Consider the following 15,919-nt stretch of genomic DNA (forward strand, 5'->3'; position numbering starts at 1 on the left):
ATATATATATATATATATATATATATATATATATATATATATATATATATATATATATATATATATATATATATATATATATATATATATATACGTAATTACTACATTAAAATTGCCCTCATACAATCGCTCTTGTGATGAAGTTAAGTTGTTGATCGAAGTATTTTAAGTTAGTGTCATAGAGGAAGATTATGTAGTCTTGAACTGAAAAAGAAGGAGTTTTGAAGGAGGTTAAACCAAAATGGAAGAGTTTGAAGAGCCCTTCAAAAGAATTTCCTAAATGAAGGAGTATTGGAGGAGTTTTGAAGGAGCGTATGAACCCTGTCTAGGGAGAGCTCAGAACCATATTTCTTCTCTTATGCTACCCTATTCAAATGTGACATACAACTGCGTTTTTACAACTTTACAGAAAAATTTCTCTGCAGAATCTCTGAATCCCCTGTTCTTATAATTAAAGATCATCTAATTTTGGAATTTTGAAAAATTTCTGGTTGAAAGTACCGAATCTTTCTCAAGAATACTTGAAGTTAAGATAGATTATTAAATAATACCTGCACTCTATTGCAAATTTGTTTCTTGCTAGTTAAGGCATTGATTTAAGTTTAAAAGTGCGTGATAAAAAAATCTTAGCCCCTTCCAACAGTGGCGCATGCACAAAGGGGGGCTAAGCAGCTGCCTCCCCCCCCAAAAAACTAAAAATACTGAATTTTCTATCTATTTCTCAAAAATTTTCCGGGGGGAGAAAGCCCCGGGGCCCCTAAAATTTATGATATTCTACTCCCCATTTGAAGGGGATCCATGTCTACCTTTTCATGTCATAGTAAAAAAAAAACTTTATGATTAGTGTAATTTTAACCTTCTATGACTGACTGTTTTTTGTGTTATGTGAGGTACTTACATACATATGCAGACACATACATGCAAATGTCCCAACAAAGCTTGTCAAAATGCATTTAGGCAAAGTCAAAAGGCATTTTTTGGTTGACTAAAAGATGCTTGGGTTCATCAATAGATCTATTTTAAACAAATCCAAAGAAGTTCTTCTGCCCTTATATAGAAGTTTGGTAAGACCTCATTTGGAGTACCCTGTTCAGTTTTGGTCTTCTTATCTTAAGATTTTAATATATTGGAAAGGGTTCAAAGGCGGGCAACAAGGCTAATAAATGGACTTTCTCATTTAGACTATGATTCCATGCTTAGAAGGCTAAAAATGTACAGTCTTGAGCAAAGAAGAGACCGAGGGGACATGATTCAGTTGTTTAAATTTATTAAAATGAAAGGTGTTACGGGGCTGAAATTTAGCACTGAAAACAAAACAAGGGGTCATTGTTTTACGTTATTTAAATCCCAGGCTAACATGGATATTAGGAAAAATTATTATTTTAGCAGGGTAGTGGAACCTTGGAACAGCTTACAGGAAGAAGTGGTAATGAGCAAGGGAGTAGATAGCTTTAAAAGGGCCATTGATCTTCACTGGGGATTGTAAATTGACTAGGACCGGTCTAGCTGGGCCCAGAGCCTGTTGCTGGTCGTCACTTTTGTATTTGTAAAATAAGCTAATTGAAATCTTTAGCTTTTGGGAAACTTCCTTAGCTGCATACAATAAAGTAATACAAATATTAAGGGGTTGGTGTCAACAACACTCGCCAAGTGACATGACAATTTACTACTAATATATGACTTATGAGATGCCTTGGAGACAACTTGATATGAATAAGGACTTAAAAATTAACATAATTTTGCAACAAAAGATACATAAACAGCCCTTTTGGAATACCCAGTCAACAACGGGAGCTCAATTTGACGCCATATGAGTAGTGTGTATAAAATTTTAACCTTGAATGACTGACTGTTTTTCGTGTTATGTGAGGTACTTACATACATACGCAGACACATACATGCAAATGTCCCGACAAAACTTTTCAAAATGGATTTAGGCAAAGTCAAAAGGCATTTTGGATGCCTAAAATGTTATGCACAAAAAATGTTTAATCTTAAAGAAAACAAGAAGAACAAAAAACTTCGGGAAACTCATTTAGGGGTAATTAAAATGGAAATTTATATTCAAATTTGGCAGAGAAATTTTTTGTCAACGATACATCTTTTTCATTGTAAAAGGAAGTAAAATGCGTATGTTCATCTGTCGTCTAAATACTGTAAAACTTTAATCACAAAGAATTTTTTTGGATAATCCAAGTTTTCAGTAATCCAGGTTGGAGGGAGATCTGAGTACCTCAGATTTGCAAGAACCTACTATACTTTACTCAACCCTAAAGACTTTTTAAAGTGTGCTTCCAAGGTGAGAATTTTGTTCATAAAGTGTTTTGTTCTCATCTGATAGTTTTTGGTAAATGCAAACATGTCCTACTAAAAGAACTTTTTTTTAAATTCAACTACTTTCAAGGAAATCACTGCATTTTAAACTATTTATACAGAAATATTGGTACATGCTTATGCATTTAAAAATAAATTGAAAGATCTACAAAAAATTACAATCATTTTTTTTTTTTTGCAAAATACTCACAATATTTTTCTTTTTCTGCTCAGAAATATCACTACCTGCTAATACTTCAGCCATCTTGATCTGATAAAAAGGAAAAAAAAACTTAATTTGTTTAGAAACACTCCTGTTATAGTATTTATCATATCAACTGGATTTCAAGTATTATATTTTATAGTTATTTAACAAATTAAGTGAAAAGTTTTAAACACATTAGGTGGTTGCATAGGTTTGCCCAATCTATAAAATATCAGCACTAGCACAACAGCCCTTTCTGAGCCCTAATCTTCTTCAGAAGCTTTTCCCATTCCACCCTTCCAGCCAGAAGTTTACCTCCAGTTTTTAACGTTTTGAAATGCGAAATCTTTACCCAAACCAAAGGCGCCCATATGGAGGGAAGGCAAGTGGGGGTCCAAGCCCCCCCCCCCCTGAAATTAAAACTTCTTTGCTCTTAGTACTTTTTTCTTTGCAAAAATATAAAAACATTTCTTCTCCAGCAATTGATGAATAAGTTACTAAGAATGTCAAATTTTAATAACTCTACTCCGTACTGAAATCGGTTTCTATGGGGAAAATATCTTGCTAAACCATTGGGAAAATATCTGAGCCCCCAAGCCCCCTTAAAATTTTGCATATGGGCGCCCTTGACCCAAACAGTCCCTTTACCTTTTTTTAGGTCTTCCTCTTGATCTTCAAAAAACAGGAGTTGCATTCAAGATCTTAAGGACCGTTCTTTCTGCATCAATTCTCAGAAGGTGACCTGTTCATCTCATTTTACAGTAAAACCTGTAAAGTTGACTACCTTTTCCAGGTGTAGTCTAATATCATAGATATCAACCTCTATAAGTTGACTGCCTGTCTAAGTTGAGCACTAAAGTACGGAACCTCACACAAGTGGTCACACAGGTTTCACTGTATTTAGTTCTATTGATTGAATAATTTTTCATTGTTTTAAATTGTATAAATCTTGAAATTATATCATATCCATCAATTGTTTTCCAAAGCAGCACCAAAAAATGTTTCTTAGTTTCTTCCTTTCAAAGATTCTCATGACTCTTTCATCCCTAATTGTCAGAGTTTATGTCTCTGAAGCAGAGGTTAAAACTGATTTTATAAAAACCCTGCACACAATCCATGGGGATTTTTTGATTTTTCTTCATTGGGTGGAATTTCAATAGCAGTCGTAAGCCAATGAAGCAACTATTTGCAGTAGTGATCCATTTTTTGATTTTTCTTAATTGGCTGGACTTTCAATAGCAGCCGTAAGTCAATGAAGCAACAATTTGCAGTAGTGATCCATTTTTTGATTTCATAATTAACACCATTTTGATAGTTAATAACAAAGCTCAAGTAGGTAAAGGTTTTTAGATTCTAACTTAAATGGGCCGACCTGAAAACCTTAGGTTTGTTTTTCTTTTTACCACAGTACATGAATTTTGTTTTTTCTATTTACTTATTTCCATAGCTGAATTCCCAAATACAGTGGTTCCCAAAGTGGGTGCCCCCAGAGTGAGGCGAGGGGCGCCATTTAATCAATAGGTTTGGGTGCGTGCAAAAATCTAATTTTCCAAAGGGCGCCACAAACTTTTTTTTTCCATCTTGAAATGTGTATTCAAATTCCTCAGATTAAAATTTCTACCCACTAAAAACTATTTTTCAATGAATAAGTAGGCAATCAGATAGCGTAATATAGAGAGAATATGGTGAGTGTTGTAGAATTCAACCTTTCAACTATTACAGCTTTCACCCCCCCCCCCCCAGGATGCAGTTCAGTACCCATTTCTTGAGCTTGGAAAAGGTATTCTAACATGTTGGGTTCTTAAGGGACATCTGCATTAATTATACATTAAATCTAGAAATCTTAAATTTAAATCCAGACTATTTTAGGAGCAAAGAACTAATCTATATATATAGACAATAGATTAAAAAAAATATGTTTGAAACCGAAAACTGTTTTTAAGGTTTGCATCTCAAAGAGCATTAAGAAATTTTGAAGTTAAATCTAAAGAAAATGTTTTGTGCTTAGATTGATCAATTGCTCAAACTAAGTTCAAAAATAGCATCTAAACCATCTAACAAATGATATCTCAAACAAATGAAATTAATTTTAAGGTATGCAATTTTCGTCATTAAGACACAAAACAAAATAAACAAATTTGATAAAATAAGAATGTTTTTATTGACATTGACTAAAGTACATGAATAATTATAATACATTTGTCTCATATATTCAAAACAAGTATTATAATTTCAAGTGAGAGGAAATTTTAACAAGCAAATAACAATAAACAAAGTTTCTAATTACATGAACCAAATGTTCTAAAGGAAACCGTATAAAACAGTTTACAAATGACATTTTAAACAAATTATTTCAAAATTTGAATCCAGAACTTTAAATTGCAAGTACAGTACCCGCCACTAATAAAATCACTGCATTATAAAATCAGCCGCTTTTCAAAATCAAATCTGGAAGAACAGAATCATTGCAATACCAAAACATGTCAAAACTAACCTTTAATAAAATCACTATTGCCGTTTTATAAAATCAAAATTTTGGACATCATACGTGAAAAATTGATAAAAAAGCACTAAGAAGTGAAGGAATTGGACTTAGAAGATGAGGAAATCTCAGTGCCAAATTTGCCTCTTCAATGGATGTCAGAAAAGTGCTTGATGATATACAATGCACTTTAGAGCAAAGAAAAAAAATATAATGTTGAACGTTACAAAACATTTAGTAAACTCTCAAACTATATTGAATCTTTACCCTTCAATTCTGCTAAACTGCAATACGCCAATATTTTAAGACCCTTGTGTAAAAAACCCCTCATGTTTAGTTATAATAATAACTGTATTTTTAAATACTTGAAACAAAAATAAATGATGTAATTCATTTCGTTTTTTAAAGTATTTAAACTTGAAAACCTTTCTTTTTTTAAAATCAGGTATGCCGCTTCATAAAATCTAACGTCTCGAGAACGAATGTGATTTTAATAAGTGGCGGTCATCAGAAAATACTAAATTTTCTGATAATTGAACAAATTGATTCAATTATCAGAAACTAATTCTTGAAACAAGAGAGTAAATTTAAGTGCAAGAGAAGACAAAAAGTCATAGAGAAATAAATGAAAAACATTGAAACAATTCAACACTAATTAAACAAAAAACTTTCATTACTTATTAAACTACACAAAAATATGAAAAACTCAAAATATAAACAAGATACACAAAATTATGGAATAAATAATTATTCTTTTAAGAAAAAATAATACAGTCGAACCTGTCTATCTCGAACCAGCTTGTCTCAAAAACCTGTCTATCTCGAATTTTTTTAATTTCCCTGCATTTTCAGCCAAAATTTAAAGTGTTTTCCATGTTTATCTTGGAAAAAAAATCCCGAATACCTCTATATCTCGAACTCCAGCAGTGCTGACATTTTCGAATTTGAAGCCCAGCAATCTTCAAAACAGCAAACAACTTTCCTAGAACACGGAAACGCAAGCACTATTCTCAAGGGCATGGGAAAAAAAAGGAGAAAGGCACCTAGGTATTATTTTTTTTCAGGAAGACTACGAAAGGACAGTCATTTCAAGCACTTTCTTGGAAGCAGAACAGAGGGCAGAGAATGGGACAATGAGGAGAGGGCTGGGCTTGACAGATTTGACATGTGGGGTGACTTTTTCAAGTTCGTAGTTTAAGGTCATTCAAATTAAAACCCGTTTCATTATCTGTTATCTGGTTTAGGTACTGCTGATCCGTGAGTGATCTCTTGCGTGAAGTTGTGATTGCGTCAGAAAACCGAGATGATAGGCGTGAAAAGAAAGCCAAGGATTTTTTCAAATGATGAAAAAAGTGAACTTTCTAGAATTTTTGGACGGCAATCCATTAATGAAAAAAATGAAATTGCCGCCAAGTTAAGTATGTACAATAGGGCAAGATGGGTTTTCAGCCATTGCCAACCTCAAGACAGGATATTTGAATCTAAAAAAAATCAGGCACCGAAAAACAATAAAAGACTACATATTTTGCTTGCAAAAGGTATGCTTAAAATTTCATTACTGTCAAAATGATTCCTTAAACTTGCAATAAAGTGCTTCGTATAAAATAGTAGAATAAATACCAAACAAAACTATTACGGATGAATTTTAATATTTTGCATGTTTAGTCTTTGGTATAAAATTCAAAAATTTTCATCATCAGATTCCAAATTTCAATAAGTTTCTCAAAACCTCTGTATCTCGAAAATTTTTTCCATCCCATGAAATTCGAGATAGACAGGTTCGATTGTACATGCCAAACTTGAATCACAATTTAATTATCTTAACTTTTATTAATGCTTTGAGGATTATTAAAATTTGAGATGCACCGAATGAATACGATAATTTGCCGAATACTGAATATTCAGCAAAAATTCCAACCTAATTTCTGATTATAATTCTGCAATATTCTTATTCTTATTTTATGCCAATTTAAAATACAAATATGTTTACCTATCTATTTTGTACCTTTTTTGTGAAATGTGAATGCACTTCCATTTAACATCCTTAATTTATATCTACATTGAAAGCATAGATATCAATTGAGATTAAATAAAAAAAATACAACCAACTACTTTGAATTCTAAAATTTTGAATTCAAATTATGTTCTTCGCAATCACGAGCTGCGACAGGACTCTACTCATTAGAGTTATTGTTTTTAGAAATGGCTCCTGTCCCCCCAAGCCTGCCCCTTCTCCTTGGCGGTTACGTGTGTATAGTTGTGTGTGCGTAGACCTGTGTGAATCATGTGAATGCATGTTGGCGTGTGTGTGAGTGTGTATGTGTATGAGTGTGCGCATGTGTGTAGGACATTGACATCAACGACCAAGAGAAGTGGATTTTGGGGGACATTGCTCAGGACCGGAGGAGCTGATGCGCCTGCAGAGGTGGGGTTGAAAAAGTCTACTACTGATATAGGCCTCCTCTCCTCCACAGTCATCCACATAGGGAAGCTCTGAGCTGGTTTCGTATACATATTTAATGCACAGTACTGCCAAAACTAAGACCAAACATTGCGATAATAAATATGAAAAAATTGCTAGGATTGAAAATGTGCCGCTACCATCTTATATCACTAAAGTACCAAACAAAGATTCTGAATGCAATTAAATCAACATTTTGCTTAAAATTATCTGTTACATTTTTGTTTCCACTATACAATTTTCCTGTCATTAATTAACCCTTCAAGCGGCCGTGACGTAAAATTCCTTCACCCAGCGATGTATCGAAGAGCGGCCGTGTCGAAAAATTTCGCCATGAATTTTTCCATAAGATTTATAAAATAATTTTCCATGGAATTTTACGCTGCAGCCGTTCTTGAAGCAGAATATTCAAGGCCAAATTTTTCGACACGGCCGCTCTTCAATACATTGCTGGGTGAAGGAATTTTACGTCACGGCCCCTTGAAGGGTTAAAAGATTTTAAACTTGGAGCCAATTTTACTATGGTGAAATCGGTTTTAAATACTTCTTTCCATACTACATTGCGATTCACGATTTTATCCCAATCGAGATTTTAACTTGGAATAAGTACTTTTAGTGTAGTCCGGTCACTTTACGCCAGAAAATGCTACATACAGCATGATATCCATAAAAACTGATGATCCACAAACCACACCAACAAGGTATAACAACAACAGTCTTAACAAAATATAAACAGTTTCAATACATTTGTTTCTTTTCGAAATAAAATTTAGATGCGTGATTTAAAAAACATATAAAATTATTTGAAATGTTTAAAAGAAGATAAATAAATAAAATAGAATAAGACTGTCAAGCAATAGTTTTGCTTTTGTTTTTAGCCAAGTGCGATTGAAATAAGCCAAAGTGGCTAATATCAGCCGAACCTGGCAACACTAACCAAGTTCAAAATTTTAAAGCCAGAAGGGAAAAATTTTGATTGTTATGGTTAAAAATCGGCTGCCTTAATGTGTCAATTCACAATTTTTTTCAAGGCTGAACTCAATTAGACTTTATATTAAAAAACTCTTTTTTGTAAAAAATCGCGTTTTTACAGAAAAAAGCTGATGTAGATGAACTTAGAAAGCTAAACTACAATTAAATCCAAAATTTCATCCAAATTGCTAGAGTCGTTTCCGAGATACGAAATATAAATATATATACATATCTACAAGAATTGCTTGTTTAAAGATATAAGATTATGCAAATGTTGATTTGAAAATGTGTTTGCTAATAATTTTTGAACTTGATATTTTATTTTTTAAATGTATGTGTAATTTTTTAAAAGGTAAACCAAAAAAATCAATTTTTCGAAGAAAATTTTTAATTTTACACCCAGGGCCCGATTAACTTCTGAAATTAGGGGGAAGCTTTGCCTCATTTTGGGTCCCCTCCCCCACCCACTTTTTATTTGGGGAAATTTTTTTAACACATCCTTTGCACGTTGACACAACACTGACTAATGCTAAACGGCCCAGAAGAAGTCAGAGTTAAATTAATTTCACCTTACCAATTGACAGAAATTCTGTTCATTACATATGTCGCACTTGAATTCTTAGCAAATTTGGGTAGCTACATTTTTAATTATATTTGACACTTCAAAAAGGAAATTAAATGTCATAAAAATACATTGTAACATAGTTAAACCAAATTCCACATTTGAAAATCTAGCTTGTAGAATAGGTACATTTTATCAAATGTGTCCTCACTTTCAATAATATAATTCTTTCAAATATCATTCAAATGTTTGCAATCTCTTTTTAAAAAAAATGCAGTTAAAAGCAGAAACTGGAATTGTTAAGCACAGTTTTACAATGTCTTGGTCCCCTAAAAATTCTGAGTAGAAGCTCAAGCTTCCCGAGCCTTTTGGGTAACTGGCATGGGCGCCCATATGCAAAATTGTAGGGGGGGGGGGGGGGCTCAAAAATTTTAACCATGGTTTAGCAGGATATTTTCCCCATGGAGGCAGATTTCAGGACAGATTACAGTCATTAAAATTTGACATTTTTAATTATTTATTCAGTTATGGCTGGAGAAGAAATATTTATATCTTTGCAAAGAAAAAAGTACTAAAAGCAAGGAAGTTCTAATATCCAAGGGGGGGGGGGGTTCCAGCCCTCCTATATGGGTGCCCTTGGTAACTGGCCCTGTTTAGGACTACTAATGGACACCTAAATATTTTTTAATTTTGATAAATATTTTCGTGGTACATGTGAGGCTATAGAGGCAACGTTTAAAAAATATATATATTCGGCCTAGTACACAGGGCTGGTTTACACTTTCAGGTGCAAGTCGGCATGTGTGGATAGTCGTTGTTTAAATTATATAAAACTTTTTTTTACAGTTGTTTTGATCTAAAACATAAAATATAAGAGGATGTGCAACTTGAAAAACCGACTTCTATTTTTTTAGGACAACTCAAATAAATAAGTATATAATTGATATTATTGAGATAATTTTGTGGAAAACATTTCATATTTTGGGCAAAAAGTATTAAATGTATTTTAATCTATATGTGCAACTTTAATTATTATACAACAACTTGCATAATGAAAGTTAGACAGTATTTTCATATACAAGGAGGGCGAGGGGGGGGGGAAGGAAATAGCATCCAAATTAAAGCATGAGATCTACTAATTCTATCACTTTTTGCTGAAAATTTCAGTTAAAACTCCATCAAAAGTTGACAAAATTCAATTTTTCAGAATCGGAAATAAACCCCTTTGAATAAAAAAAGTTTTCCCCCCGTTTTTTACCGAAATTTTCCGTTTCTTTTCATCCAAGAATACCCAATGTTCCTACACCACAATTGACAGTTATGATACTTACAAAGATTTTTTACAATTACACAGGGGGGCAACCAGAATTTTTTTTTTTTTTTGGAGGGGGGGGGGAGGGGGCACAATTTTTTTTTCACAACACTATCAGTGTTCTCTCTCCCTCTCTTTACATCAATATATATTTATTATTATTATTAATATTATTTAGTAAAATTCCTTAAAATTTAATAAGTTTCGCAATTTATTCAAAAACTGTTGCAAAAACATTAATTGTTCTTATGCCAGAATTGAAATCACGTTAAGAATAAACTTTAAAAGTACTTGAAACAACAGTATGGCGGTAAGATATTCAAATTAATAAACGGAAATCAATACTGTTATTACTTCGTTTACTATATTAATGAAATAAATCAAAATGCACACAAATTTTTATCACTAAAAGCTCTAAACTATTCATATTTTTAAGATCATTCAAGGAAAGAAAAAAAAAGGAGCACGTTAAAATGGCATGAAATTACTTAAAAATACAACAAAATAATCGATAAAATCACTTACACTTGATGAGTCCTAAATATCCACATTGCATATGTACACTTATAAAATTGTCTTATTGTCTACAATACAAAGTTTAACCGTCGTTGTTTCTTGGTTAGTTTTTCAATAACTTCATCTGGTTGTACAACTATATCTTTGTTGATACAAAGCTGTGCTAATCCATTTAAGCGTTCTTGTATCATTGTGCTTCTTAAATAGGACTTGAGACGGCGCAATGTTGAAAACGATCGCTCCGCGGTAGCAGAAGAAATAGGCAGTGTTATGAACGATGAGTTCCTAACTACAGAAAAAATAAATGCGAAAAGGAGAGAGGGGGAAGTTTTAAATGACCTTTTAAATCAGTTGGAACCACTTTGTTTTCTCAAAGCGCCTTCATTCGAATTAAAAGAAAAAAAAAGTATTTTTGGAAATTGTTCAAATTAGCGTTCTGGGGGAGGGGGGGGCATGGCCCTCCTGGTTGCGCTCCTGCGATTACAATTGAATTGCTCGAGCATTTGTTGATTTGCAACGACTAAATCCGAAAGAATCAGATTTAAAATGCATTATGAGTTCAGTTTGTTTTCATGAAAGGGGTGATTTTTGACCCAATCTTTTCAAAATGGGTTTTATACTAACTTGCACAGCTATAGGGGCTACTGAGCATTGCAAAGTGGCAGTCTTAAACATTTGGAAAGCCGATTTGAAATTAAAGGTCTCTAGTAATATATTTTGCTCTTTAGGTAAGGACTTGAATTGAGTAGAACCTAGGATTTTCCGTTAAAATAGAAACTCATAGAATATGCTGTTCTAATTAATTGAGAAAGTTAGAACAAGCTTTATTTGATGCAGAAGGAAAATTTCTTTCAAACGGCACAGAATGTTTAAGGGTGTGGGAAAATTTTCATTCCTTAAAAAAGCAATTTGTGTGAAATTTTAACAAGATAAATTATTAAAAAAAACTAATTTGAAATTAAAAATAAAAACCCCAGTTGCGAAACCCCGGGGCTCGAAGTAATTTTGTACCTAATTTTAAGGCTAAAAGTGCTGCTATGAGGTCTCCTAGACGCACGCCCTCCACAGACTTCTTTTCACAATATATTTGACGTTACTTTTTTTTTTAATCGCTAGAGAATACATGACACAGACATCAACTATAGCATTTAAATTAAAAAATACCTTTAGTATATTTATTACATTTAAAGCTAGAGAGGAAAAAAAAACCATTAAAAACGTTCATATAGGCAGTTTCTACATATTACAAAAGAAAAAAAAAGAGGGTAAGGGGGTGGGGAGGGGAGAGAGAGAAAAAGAGATGACTAGTATAAAGATGTGAAATTATTTTTTACTTCAAAAAATTAAGAACTTATTTCAAATTGAAGCTGCTGTTAAGGCATGAAAACTTTTTGGGCGCGAAAAACATTTCTTTCATCAGAATGATTTGAAAAAACAAAATAAAACCAGTATCAGCTATCCTAACCATCTTCAGTTTCAAATTCTGAGCGTAGTACTTGTATTGACCATATACAATTGGTGGTGGGGAGTGTGACCCTGTAGGAACGATCAAAGGGAGAGCACAGTCTTCCAGGTTCCTGCAACAAATACTAGCGTGCTTTTTTCATTGGAAATAAAGTTTCAGACTAAAACGTTCTTTCATGAATCAGAAAATTTATTTTGACTCAACGAAAAGGAAATTTTTTTTGTTACAAGTTACAAAATAATCAATATGGCTCTGCAAACAAATTCATAATATAAAAAGAGTCCTTCTTAGTAAGTAGATTTAAGCTACATTTTTCTGCATGCAAACATGAAGATCCATGAGACTTAGTTATTAAAATACAAATACATAAGTAAAATGATGTTAAACCTTTGTCCAGAATTTCAATCTCAACTGGTATTCTAAGCTTAATATGACATTTCAGAACTTTTCAAATCAAGCTACCATTACATAATACTTGAATGAAGAATTTCATTTGGTTACAAATCAGCAAAAAAAAAGTGTAACAGTTTTCCGAAATACATATTTACTACACATACTGATCATATATACCAAATTCACACAGATGTTTGTCAACCGACATAATTTTTCTGCACTTTAAAATTTAATTTTTTGTACAATTTGAGCATAATTGATAACCATTTTATATTAACAGAAGAATTCTCACTCAATAACATAAATTCTAAATACAAATGAGGGTTTAACTTTAGATACCTACACATCAGGCAAGATCATTGTATACAACTCCTTACAGTGTCTCCCAAAAGTGTTCGTACACCTACGACTTTCAATGAAATAGGCCGTTATTCGTTGGTTAGAATAAATATTTCAGAATAGGTATTTTATTACAAGATCTATGATCTAATTTTAACAAACCTGCATGAAAATCTTTAGTAAAACATTAAAACATAATTTTAAAAAAATCAAAAGCCAAAATGTGCCGGAAATTTTATCTCACAAAAGTCTTTGTACACTTTGAAAAAATGTCAAAATTAGTAAATGATCTAACTTTTTACAAAGTTATTATTTAGTAGAATATCATGCAGTATCAACAACAGCTTTTAAACGTCTGGTAATAGATTTCATTGTTTTTTCTTTCTTTTTTTGTGCAATTTCTGAGTAAGTGTTCAGCGGCACTTCGAGTTTTACTATTTCTAGTTCACTTTTCGTTTCAATGGTGTATTTTCGTAATCTAGCTACCAGATATCTCCAAATATGTTCCATTAAGTTTAAATCTGGCGATTGAGGAGATATTTCTAAGCTTAAGGACAATTTTTGAGGCACCAAACGCAAACGTGTGCTTCTTATCGTTATCTTGATAAAAAACAAAATTGTTTCAGATTACCAAATTTCGGGCTAATAGTTTAAAATTGTTTTTTAAAATATTTAAATGAACAGCATGATTTATAATTTCATTAAAAAATTCCAAATTTTCAAGTCCTGATGCTGTAATGCACCCTCACACTAAAACACCTTCACCTTCCTGATTAACTGATCTAACTAAGTTCTTAAGATTAAATTCCTCATTTTTTCTTCTATGTACAATTATACAACAATTTAACCCAAAATGTTGAATTTATTTTCATCTATAAGTAAGACGTTGTTCAAAACGTTTAGAGCTTATTTATCATTGATATTACGACGGAAAGCGTAAGCTTACTGTTTTCCGCACGAACAAGAAAATTTCTGCGGGAGGAGATCCCATTTAATCCAGCTAATCAGAGAACTTGGCGAAAAATTTTGGTGAAAATTAAACGTAAAATGTTTCATTCAACTCTTTAGAAACTTTTTCAGCACTCAAATGTGTATTTTTCATAATTTTTTTAACTGTAAACCTCCGATCATGCTTTGTCAACTTTGCCGGTTGACCTTTTCTTGCCTTGTATTCAGTCCGATTCTTTTCTTTAAAGCATTTTATCATGCACTTTACTATAGAATGGAATAAATTAACTAATTTAGAGACATTTCAAACCAATTTACCTCCACTGTGAGGAAAAAATTCAAACTTTGAATAATGTTTGTGGTTCTTTACGAATACCAGCCATTTTAAAGTAATAAGCACAATATTAAGGAATAAATAAACAAAAAATTAACGGCAAATGACTTTACAGTGTCATTACAATGCAAAAATAATAAAAAACCACATATGATAATTTTAATCATGAATTTATTCGATAATATTTCAGTGTACGATGACTTTTGTGGCGTATTTTTTCTCTTTCTCTTCATTTTTGACAAATTTCAAAAATAAAATCTTGCAATATTTTGAAAAAAAAAAAAAAAAAAACTACTGGGTTGTATTCAGAATGGTAAAAGAATGGTGTGAAAAAAAAATGGACTTCATATTCGAATTCAGTTTTGCGTTATTTTGGTTTTACTACAAAATTTCAAGGTGTACGAAGACTTTTGGGAGCCACTGTATATACTTTAGGAAAACTTCCAATTATTGTACACTTTTGGCTGTTTATATTAGCAGTTAGTTTGGCGTAAAAGTAGGAGGTTAAATCAAATATAAACCAGAATTTGACTCTTACGCTGTTAGTGATAAATCTGCGGTGGTGCTTTGCCAGTGTGTTGGTGAGGATGTCTGAAGAATGGTTTTTTTGCTCGTATACACATACGACATCTGGACTGCTTTAGCATGACATGAATGAGCAAGAGGTACACACGTCGGTTGCGCAACACATCATTAAGTTTTCCGCAAAAGATGGCACCTAACTCTGAAATTTTGAGACGGCTTCACGCAGTTTGTAGAAGAAACACTTCGCACACTCAAGCGCATGAATAAGGTAAAAAAATGTGACAGAAAGAGAAGCTGTAAAAAATGAACCTGATGAAATGGGATCCCAAACAAGAATCACTACGGACAACATTTTGTGATTCGTGACATTATAGAAGGACAACTCAACTATTACTGTTGCCGTTTGAATGAAGCAGAAGCTTCATATCAAAGCACAAGAGGATGCCAATCGATATGTAACGTCATTCTTCTCTATGAAAATGCAATGCCATACTGCCGCTTGGAAGCAGAGAAATAGAACTTCTGAAACCCCTCCATAGTCTACATTTATCACTCAGTGACTGCCATTTGTTTGGACCACTCAAAACGGATCTAAGACGACAACAATTTGATGATGAAGTAAGTGTATAGAGCAGTTTGTGTCCCTTTTCTTTCTATCACTACAGCATCAAAAATTTTGCAATCTAATAGAGAAAATATACAACACAGGAAGGAATCTATGTAGAAAAGGGATGGCTTATGTACATTTTTTTGGGTGACATAAGGGTTGCCCAAATGAAAAATAGACAGATTTAATAAAAATACTACTTTTAATGTAAATCAAAAGAAATCGCCATGGATGTTGAAACACAGGTCTCGGCACCGGAAATGTTTCCTTTGTAATGCTCTCTTAAGTGGCGCAAAGATGTGGAAGTCACAGGGTGACAAGTCCAGACTATACTGGGGGTGCTCCAAAACTTCCCAAAGGAATTTGTTTAGAGTACCTGTTAGGGTATTATACTGCAGATGTTTGTGGATGAAAGTGTGAACTGGTCCTTTGTTTCTTAATCTTTTTTAATAATAAGGAATAACCCCTCTTTTTGGGTGGAATAT

The 15,919-nt window shown here is 32.7% G+C and overlaps 1 protein-coding gene across 1 annotated transcript in view; it reads right to left on the reverse strand.

Moving 5' to 3' along the window:
* The window catches only part of LOC129235184 (GRIP and coiled-coil domain-containing protein 2-like), a 97,397-nt gene that overhangs the window by 74,920 nt on the left and 6,558 nt on the right, over positions 1 to 15,919 (reverse strand). Inside the window, exon 2 of the mRNA XM_054868879.1 lies at positions 2,525 to 2,584. Within this exon, the coding sequence (XP_054724854.1) occupies positions 2,525 to 2,578 (54 nt within the window). The 5' untranslated portion in view covers positions 2,579 to 2,584. The remainder of the gene's footprint in view (positions 1 to 2,524; positions 2,585 to 15,919) is intronic.

Source organism: Uloborus diversus, chromosome 2, assembly GCF_026930045.1.
Source record: "Uloborus diversus isolate 005 chromosome 2, Udiv.v.3.1, whole genome shotgun sequence".
In the NCBI taxonomy this organism is placed as follows: Eukaryota; Metazoa; Arthropoda; class Arachnida; order Araneae; family Uloboridae; genus Uloborus; species Uloborus diversus.